Here is a 10,677-nt window from a genome sequence, read left to right on the forward strand (position 1 = left end):
TGTAAAAAAGAGTGAATTGTAAAGTATTCCTAGTTTATGATCAAACCTTAAATACTGAGCTCTTGCACCAATTCACCTCCTTTTTTTTACCCACGGTTCGAATGGGTTTGTTAAAATTGAAAAATGAATTAAAAAATCGACAATTGATATTTCGTTAAGCACGTGAAAACACGAACCATAATTTATTTCTCCGTTTATATTAAATAGCAACAACAATGTAAAAACAGGTTTTTAAAAACAATACAAATGTTACAAATAAATTGTTACAATTGATTATTCTATCGTGATACAGAACATTTGTTACACTTGATTGATCTCTAATTTAAAAAATAACATTAGTTAATATTAATACATATAAAAAAGAAAAATATGATGCCAAGTTGGCTTAACATCCCGGCCCCTATTGAAATATTAAATTTCGATTAATTGGAATAAGTGCCAACTTAGCAACAGGGCGTCGTAAAACTGTTGTTGGTGTTTGTACATCAGCAACGCGAACACGTCCGTCAGCGCCTGTTTTCACACTCACAATACGACCCATTACCCATTTCATCGGAGGAGCGTGCTCGTCATAAATGATAACCAAGTTGCCAACTGCAACGTTATCTTGATCATATTTCCAACGATATCGGTTCTGCAAGTCTGCTAAATATTCGCTCTGCCATCTCTTCCAAAAGTGTGTTTTTGCTGCTGATATTCGTTGCCAGCGTTGGGCATGTGCAATGTTTTCGTTCTTTAAAAACGGCTCAGGAATACCTTGTAATGATGTACCAATCAAAAAATGCGCAGGCGTCAGAGATTCGAAATCATTGGGGTTTGTTGAAGTTGCTGTGAGCGGTCGAGAATTCATGATTGCTTCAATCTCGACTAATGATGTTGTAAGTTCTTCGAACGTAAGATGAGCGTTAGACAATGTGCGATATAGATGGCCTTTGGCAGTTTTTACAGCAGCCTCCCAAAGACCCCCAAAATGTGGGGCGCGAGGAGGAATAAATGAAAATTCTATTCCTGAATTTGCACAGTGAGAAATAATTGCATTTTTCATGCAATCTTGATGAAAATGTTTTCGAAGTTCTATTAATTTTGTTTTAGAACCCACAAAATTTGTCGCATTGTCACAATGTATTATCCTTGGCAAACCTCGTCGTCCCACAAATCGCTTTAAAGCAGCAATGAATGGATCGCTAGTTAAATCAGTGACGGCCTCTAAATGAACTGCTTTAGTAGCAAAACAAATAAAAACCGCAATGTATGATTTATACGGTGCTTTACCATGAATTTTTAAATATGTAAAAATAGGCCCAGCAAAATCAACGCCTGTAACTGTGAAAGGTCTGCTTGGTGTAACCCTTTCCTTTGGTAAAGGTGCCATTATTTGATTGATTAGTTTGACTTTATATCGTGCACAATGGACACATTTTTTTATAACTGAAGTTGCTAATGATTTGCAATTTATTATCCAAAAACGTTGTTGAATAGTTGCAACTAATGCACGAGGGCCAACATGATAGTTAACCCGATGAAAGTACATTACCAGATGTCGAACAAATGGTTCATCCTTTGGTAACAACAATTGATGTTTAAATGTTTCTGGTGTATCAGAATTTGTTAGACGACCTCCTACACGTAATAAGAAACAATTTCCGCTTTTATCAATGAATGGCGCTAATGTAGCTAATTTCCTTTAACATGACCCACCTGTTCCAATTGTTTAATTTCATCACTAAATCTGTATTGTTGAATTACCCACACTACTATATGAAGAGCATTGTCGAGCTCAGTAGCAGAAATGTATTCATTTTTCAATCGAGTTTTAAAGCGGATAATGTATGCTATTACTCTTAAACATGTTAAGTAGTTACTAATATTGTTTATTTTAAGCAAAACGTATGGTACGGGTTTATTTTCAATTATAAATGCCGTTTTTTTTTTTCTAAATTGACTTCTTCATCAGTCAATGAATACGAAGTAAATTCCAAAGGCCAATCAATTTTTGAGCTGTTGAGGAACGATGGTCCCATTAGCCATTGGGACTTAACTAAATCTCGCGTAGAACATCCACGAGATACTAGATCTGCTGGGTTTAATTCTGATGGTATATATCTCCATTCAAAGCCATTAGTCAATTCTTGTATTTCTGCTATTCTATTTCCAACAAATGTTGATAATGTTGAAGAATGAGTATGAATCCAATGCAACGTAATTTGTGAATCCGTCCAAAAAAATACGTTTTGAAATTAGGTTGAAGTTGATGCCAGAATTTAGACAGAAGGTGAGCCGCGCAAAGCTCTAAACGGGGAAGTGACCGTTGTTTCAAAGGAGCAGTTTTAGATTTGAAAGTCACGAGTTTGGTACATATATTGCCAATTGCATCCGTGCATTTAAAATATATGCAGCAACCATAAGCCTTTGTTGAAGCGTCAGCGAATCCATGAACTTCTATACTGACTGGATTTAACATTAAAACAAAACGAGGAATTTTGAAAGTAGATATTTGTTCAAAATTGATGATAATTTCTCTCCAAGCCTGTGAAATTGTGTCAGATACTGCGTCATCTCAATCATACTTCAAGATCCACAGTTTCTGAAGAAGTATCTTAGCCTTTATAATAATCGGACTAATCAACCCCATTGGATCAAATAATGCTGCGACTGTAGATAAGATTGATCGCTTGGAAATGGTATTTGAAGAATCATTCAATTTAAAATTGAACGTAAAATAATCATCAATTGGACACCAAATTACACCAAGTGCACTAGTTACATCACTATTGGTAGTGATGGAGCACGCTGCAGAACAATTTAAATCAGGGTGATTACTATGCCATTTGGATAACGGCATTTGAAAGTATTGAAGTATGTCAGTAACTTCATTTTTAATTTGTTGAAGGCGAAGTAAATCATCAGCCCCTGTTAACATATCATCAACATAAAAATCGTCTTTTATTATTGATTTTCCAAGCTCATGGTTACCAGGATATGTATCGACTGCATAGGATAAACTACGTATAGCTAGAAATGGAGCAGCAGCAGTTCCGTAAGTCACTGTATTTAACATGTATGTTGATACGGGTAACGACTTGTCATTGCGCCAAAAAATTAACTGATAATTCCTATCCTGATGATGTACCATAATCTGACGATACATTTTCGTTATGTCCGCCATAAGTCCATATTTATGGCAACGAAAACGTAGCAGATTAATGAGTAATTCATTTTGTATATTAGGACCCACTGCAAGGATGTCATTTAGTGAGACCTGTGATGCCGTTTTGAAAGAAGCATCGAACACCACGCGTAACTTAGTTGATTCACTACTTGACTTCAGCACGCAGTGATGCGGAATATAATAATGAGGTATTGATAAATTTGGACTATGAATCAATACAATATGTCCCAATTCTTCGTATTCTTTCATGAATTTTGAATATTCTTCTTTGAGCTGAATATTCTTTTCAAGCTTTTTTTCCAAAGCATAAAATCGACGTAACGCAATATCTTTAGAGTTACCTAATAAATCTGTACTATTTTTAAATGGTAGTTTTACCATAATTCTTCCATCACAGTTTACAGATACATTATCAATGAAATGTTGTTCACACATGATGTGTTCCTCTGACCACTTCTGACGTTTATTAGAGACGTCTTCTAGTTGCCACATTTTTTCAATATTTTTGTTCAAAGCTTCGATTGAAGTGATGGTGCAATGACTGACTGCTTCAATTGGTTTATGTGACAAAGCATACCTTCCGGATACAATCCAACCAAATTCAGTATTTTGTCAAATTGGTAAGTTTTTACCCAAAGACATTCGACCTTGCGTTAACAACAAAAAGAAAGCTTCTGCTCCAAGTAACATATCAATACCTTTAGCGACATTAAATTCTGGATCTGCAAGTTCCATATGTGATGGAATATTTAAATCTTTCAACGAAAATGCTTTATCTGGATGATAGCTACTAATGTTCTTTGAAATGAGAAAATCTAGTGATGTTTCAAACTCGGTTATCCGTGATCGGATTGTAGTTTGCGTATTATGTTGAATTTTCAGCTCAGAAGAACCAACACCAACGATATCTATTTCAGATCTCGACCTTTTTAAGTTTAGAGCCCGTGCTAGAGAATCGGTAATGAAATTCACTTGCGAACATGAATCTAAAAGCGCTCGGCCCATTTGGTACGTTCCGGTAGAATCTTTTATGAGAATTAGAGCTGTTGCTAAAATAATGGTACTATTTGTCTTCTTAACACTCTTTTGTGAAGTAGCATGTGTAACTGGATTACTAAGTTGATCATTTCTTGATGATGAAATGTTAGAATTTACAAACGTATTTAAATCATGTTTGTGGAGCAACGTATGATGACGTTGTTTACAAAATCGACAAGAATATTTTGAGCTACATTGTGATACAGTGTGGAGGTTTGATAAACAATTGAAACACAGTTGGTGCTGTTGTACTTGATCACGACGTTGTTCTAATGGAAGTGCGATGAAATTGATACAAGTAGAAATATTATGACCTAATTTGGAACAATGTGTACACGACCTTTCAGGAATATTTTTGATCGCAAATGAATACTGCTTTGGCTTGCTAACCTTTTGTAATGAATGCGGCTGATAAGTTTGAATTGATTGCGGTTTCACATTATGCCTTGTTTGAGCATCGAGTTGTTGGCATCGCTTATCAAACATAGCACAACATTGTTTCCACGATGGAAGATTAGAGTAATCTAAATATTCATCCCATTTCTTTTTAGTTTCTTGATCAACTTTGGTAATTGTAAGATGTATGATAATTGCATCACAAATTTTTTCAAAACTTCCAAGTGATTGTAACGAATTGTACAAAGCTGAGATAGTATCAGTGATATGTCTAAGTTGTTTAGAATCAGCCTTAGAAATTTTATCCACTTCGAAAATAGATGAAATGTTTTCTAAAAAAATGATTGTATCATTGTCATATCGCTCTTTCAATCTGTCTAGTGCTTTGCCATAGTTTTCTTCAGTTACTTGGGACGACTTAATTGTTGACAAAGCTTCGCCGGATAGGCACGATAACAGATGGTTGAACTTCTCAATAGGTGGAATGAATTGATCGCTGTGAACTAGATTCGTGAAAGAGTTTATGAAGTTTTTATATTCGAGATATTTGCCATCAAATCTCGGCAAACGTAATTTAGGCAAACGATTGTACTGCATTTGAGGCATTGAAAATGTATGTTCATGTGATTGTGAGCTTCTTCTGTTGCCGAGAAGATTTAGAATACGTGATTTTACTATGACATATAGTTCGTCAATTTCCGAACGACATGTATCTTGTGGTAACAAACGGTCAATTTGACCTTGATAATAAGACGCTTGTTTATAATACGATTCGACCATACCTAACCTGCACTCAAGTTCAGTAGGAGACAAATTATTTGACGCACCAATAATGTTCTCAATTCGTGTAAGGCTCCCCTTTGAAGACGCAAGTTGTTGTCTAAGCTCATCTATATTTGGAACAGGATTAGAAACATTATTATTTGAGGCATTACCTTGACTACCGGTATTTGATGATAAAGATGGTTCAGACATTATTACAGCAAATGAAAATTATCCACGTAACAGTTCTGTGATCTCTTGTTCACGTTTAATGAAAAAAACACCAACAATGCACGAAATCCGTATGTAAGGTTTCAGTGCACGTTTGTCAACGTTTATGCAAAACGGTGTCCTGTCACCAATGTCGCCAATGTAAAAAAGAGTGAATTGTAAAGTATTCCTAGTTTATGATCAAACCTTAAATACTGAGCTCTTGCACCAATTCACCTCCTTTTTTTTACCCACGGTTCGAATGGGTTTGTTAAAATTGAAAAAAATTAATTAAAAAATCGACAATTGATATTTCGTTAAGCACGTGAACGCACGAACCATAATTTGATTTCTTCGTATATAAAAAATAGCAACAACAATGTAAAAACAGGTTTTTAAAAACAATACAAATGTTACAAATAAATTGTTACAATTGATTATTCTATCGTGATACAGAACATTTGTTACACTTGATTGATCTCTAATTTAAAAAAATAACATTAGTTAATATTAATACATATAAAAAAGAAAAATATTATGATGCCAAGTTGGCTTAACAAGTTCCAAAGAAATAAAAATAATTTTGTTAGCCAAAATAAAATAATTAAGCAATACTCGACTAATAACGGACTGAACTATAATCATGACCACAACTCCAGTGGCCAATTCAGACAAGCACAGTCACAAAATAATAATTTCAGTAGAAAATTCAGACAAAACCAAAACAAAGATTTCAGTGGACAATTCAGACAGTCACATTCACAAAATAACAATTTCAATAGAAACCAAAGTCAAAATTTTAGTGGACAGTATAGACGAAATCAAACTTCAAATTTCAGACAAACAAATTCGATGCAAAGTCGTCGAAATAACCCTACTCCAATGGAGGTTGACCATGTACAGGACAATAAACAAAGTCCTGAAGAAGAGCAAAATTTTCATTATGTGAGCCCGGCACATGTCTACCGATAGTTGAATTAACTATAAGGGACATTAAAATAAAATGCCTAATTGACACTGGCTCGACAACCACCCTTCTTGACAAAATAAATTGCTGAATTACAAAAGACAAAAACTTAGGACTCCACTTTCATTTACTACACTTAATGGGCAAACCACCATTGATGAAGAAATAATAACACCTCTACCAAAGGAATTCAATGAAAATAATTTCATGAGCTGGAAACTTACAACGTTCACAAACAAAAACTTCGATGGCTTAATTGGACAGAATTTACTGAGGCCGATGCAAGCAAAAGTGAACCTTGAGGACAATTTCTTAGAAATTCATGGTATGATAACCAAATTTATCAACTCTTGCCCTTATAATTACGAAGAAATACATACTTTGAACAGACTAACAGATGCACCTAAAATTACGAAACTAATTCGTGAAGACATGAATTTAGAAGAAAAATATAAAATTAAAAGTTTATTTGAAAGAAATAAAGATTTATTCTTTCAAGAAGGGCAACATTTGACACATACTCATGAAACACAACATGAGATTATAACAAATACAGATAGACCAACTTATTCAAAAATTTATAGGTATCCACAAGTGCATGAAGCCGAAATAAGTAAACAAATTAAGGAAATGTTGGAACAAGGTATAATAAAGGAAAGCAACTCTCCCTATAATTCACCACTCTGGATAGTACCGAAGAAGGCTGATAATTCTGGACAAAAAAAGTGGCGTATCGTCATAGATTACAGAGCACTCAACGAGGTGACAATCAGCGACAAATTCCCTATACCTAATATAGAGAATGTACTGGACAAATTGGGTAGGTCACAATACTTCACAACACTAGACTTGGCGAAAGGTTTTCACCAAGTGTTGATTAAAGATAGTGATCGACAAAAAACTGCTTTCTCAACACCTTTTGGCCATTACGAGTTCGTAAGAATGCCATTTGGACTAAAGAATGCCCCAGCAACCTTTCAAAGACTAATTAATTCAGTCTTACGAGAATATATAAATAAAACATGTGTTGTATATTTAGACGATATACTTATTTTTAGTACAAGTCTAGACGAACACATAACAAGCATTCAGAAAATATTTGATAAACTTAGACAACATAATCTAAAAATCCAAATTGACAAGTGTAATTTTTTTTCTAAAACAACTGAATACTTAGGTCATGTATTAACACCGGAGGGGATAAAGCCGAATGCAAGTAAAATTGAAAGCATTCAACTGCTTAAATTACCCGAAACTCCAAAACAAATAAAATCATTTCTTGGTATTACTGGGTACTATAGAAAATTTGTGAAAGATTATGCTAAAGTAGCTTACGGTATGACACGATATTTAAAGAAGGGTACAAAAATAAATAAAAAAGACCCTCAATATATTGATACTTTTGAAAAACTTAAAAGATTATTAACAGAGTCACCTATCTTAAGATATCCTGACTTTGAAAAACAATTTAAATTGGCAACAGATGCTAGCGATTATGCTGTAGGAGCAGTTCTAACACAGGATGGACACCCAATCAGCTATGCCAGTAGAACTCTAAATGAACATGAGAGGAAATACTCTACAACAGAGAAAGAACCGTAGAAACCGTTGTAAATAGATTTAACACCCAGATAATACTAACTAATATGAAAACCAAAGAAATCGAAGTAGTGAATTCTAAAAGAAAAATCTACATAAACTCAACAGACATCGAAAACAACTTCATGATTGACATATTTAGAAGATTTATAAAGAAGGGAATAGTTGGTATTTTTTCTGAATTAACTGAACATGAGTACAATATTGTACAAAAGAAGTTAATTGAAATTTTTAATAGATCAGTTAAATTTTACAAATGCACTTATCATGCAAAAGATATGCAACATGAAGACGAAGCATACAGATACATAGCTAAATATCACAAACAAGAGACAGGCCATTCGGGAATTAATGAAAATTACGAGGGACTTAAAAAACTTGTTTACATACAAAACTTAAAGCAGTTAATCCAAAAGTACATAAATAATTGCGACATCTGTAATAAAGCTAAGTATGACAGAAAACCCTTGAAACCTAAGTATGCACTTACAGAAACCCCAAATGATACAAACCAATTAATACACATTGATGTATACACAAATAAAAAACATAGTTTTATAACGTTTATAGATAAATTCTCAAAACATGCAGTAATATTTTATTTAGAAGATCGTAATAGTATGACAATAGTAGAAAAACTAAGACTTTATTTTTCAGTAAAAGCAAAACCGAATAAGATTATATGTGACAATGAATTTAATTCAGTTAACGTAAGAGAATTTCTCAAACAAGAAAGAGTCGAAGTACAGTTTACCAAACCCAATAGCCATACTGGGAATTCCGACATTGAAAGATTTCATAGCACAATAGCAGAAAAGATTAGGGTTCTTGAAACACAAAAATCAAATTTATCAGTAAAGGAAAAAATATTCCAAAGTGTAGAATGGTATAATAAAGCAACTCACTCAGTATTGAGGTGTAGACCAATAGACATTGTACAAGGTAAAATCGAGAAATCTGTAATATTTAACCGACTTATGACAAACAAACAGCGAACAATAAATAAATTGAACAAAAATAGGGAAAACTATCAGCAGAATACCGATGAGGGCTATGTAAAAAATTATAAAGCACTCAGGCATAAATATGAGCCTAAATTTAGAAAAATGAAATTAGACAACATACACCCTATAAATATTAAAAGACCAACTAAATTTTCAGGTAAATTGGTTACGAGTAATTTTGATACTGATGCTAACAACACTAGCAACAGCAACAATGACAATTGAAAAAATAGAATCAGAAAACGGGTTTATAGAAATAAAATTAGATGACATTGATCTTATTCAAAACTACGACACAATACTACACATCATTGAACCACAAGAAATATATGAAATAATTGACCAAATAGATCAAAACACTAACCCAGTAGAAAACGGATCGATCCGTCATCGAAGACGTCTTCAAGACATGGATACATACATGAAGACCGATCGATCCAAATGTATGACGGTCTTCGAAGACACTTTCATACAAATTAGCCAAATGTCTTCAATGAATTTTTGTGTACATGTCTCGAAGACCGTCTCGAAGACCATGTCTTGCATAACGGACGCATTCGACAGAAAGTTGTGCGCTCTTAGTGCAGTGCTCATATAATTTTTTCACCCTTTTTTTTATTTCTACTCTTTTATTGCACTCTTTAAATTTTAAATGAATTTAAATTTTCTCTTTAAATAAGTAGAAAGAAATTGTTGTATTTTGTACTTTTATTTATTTTATATAATAATTTCTTAAATTACATTCAAAATTAAAAGTTTTAAAAGTAAATTATAAATTTTATTATAAATTATTATAAATTTTATTAAGATATTAAAAATAAACTAGTAAAAACTAGTAAACATAATGAAAATTAATTTAAATAATTAACTTAATATAACTTAGCATATCTAAAATTAACTAAAACTAATATAAAATAATTTATAGCATTTCGCTATCATCAATTGTTGAAGCTTTATATGTTTTCAAAAGCGTTGAAGAGGATTTTGGTACAATTAAACCTTCTGATCTTAAGAGTTCTAAAATATCATTACTACAACGCCTGTTTATCCTGTATTTTTTAAATATAACAGCTAATTTTTCACAAGTGTTTTCATTTTTTTTATTTTCAACATCCTTTGTTTCGTTTCTAAAACAACTTTCACTGGAATTATTGTCTTCAATATTAATATCAATATATTTTCCAGGAACTAAGTCACTATTTAATTTGTTTTGATTTAATTTCTTTTTTTTTAATATTTCGTAGTTTAATGATTTTGTTTCTTTATTTATTTTGATTTTTTAATATTTATTTCACAAATGTTTATTCACTACACTTCAAAATTATTGCGTCAGTTCATTTATAAAACATAGCGTCATCTGATGCAAAATTCAAATACGTTGCTGTGAACACTAAAAATGAGAGAGAAAGCAAAGAAAGAGTATTTACATTCATGTTTTGAGCAATTGTTTTGCAAATTTGCTTGAAAATGCGGACGCGGTATCAAAGACCGTCTTGAAGACAATGTCTTCGAAGACCACTTTTTCTACTGGG

At 32.8% G+C, this 10,677-nt stretch overlaps 4 protein-coding genes across 4 annotated transcripts; all 4 read right to left on the bottom strand.

The window, feature by feature from the left end:
* Window positions 1–400: 400 nt before the first annotated feature.
* LOC119663845 lies at window positions 401–1,372 on the bottom strand. The gene is made up of 2 exons (XM_038073444.1): window positions 1,141–1,372; window positions 401–1,008 (listed from the first exon to the last, which is right to left on the bottom strand). Exons 1-2 carry the CDS (start codon window positions 1,370–1,372, stop codon window positions 401–403), a joined length of 840 nt encoding a protein of 279 aa, XP_037929372.1.
* Window positions 1,373–1,898: 526 nt separating this feature from the next.
* Window positions 1,899–2,231, bottom strand: LOC119663844 (the record flags this gene model as incomplete). Its single annotated transcript, XM_038073443.1, is given in 1 exon segment — window positions 1,899–2,231. A coding segment is annotated over 1 exon segment (321 nt), but the record flags the coding sequence as incomplete, so codon positions are not given.
* Window positions 2,232–2,557: 326 nt separating this feature from the next.
* LOC119663846 lies at window positions 2,558–3,661 on the bottom strand. The gene has a single exon (XM_038073445.1). It carries the CDS (start codon window positions 3,659–3,661, stop codon window positions 2,558–2,560), a length of 1,104 nt encoding a protein of 367 aa, XP_037929373.1.
* A 120-nt stretch (window positions 3,662–3,781) lies between these two features.
* Window positions 3,782–5,578, bottom strand: LOC119663847. Its single transcript, XM_038073446.1, has one exon. The coding sequence runs from the start codon at window positions 5,576–5,578 to the stop codon at window positions 3,782–3,784; it is 1,797 nt and encodes a 598-aa protein (XP_037929374.1).
* Between the last annotated feature and the right edge of the window lie 5,099 nt (window positions 5,579–10,677).

Source organism: Teleopsis dalmanni, unplaced genomic scaffold (genome assembly GCF_002237135.1).
Source record: "Teleopsis dalmanni isolate 2A unplaced genomic scaffold, ASM223713v2 unscaffolded_contig_0982, whole genome shotgun sequence".
Lineage (NCBI taxonomy): Eukaryota > Metazoa > Arthropoda > Insecta > Diptera > Diopsidae > Teleopsis > Teleopsis dalmanni.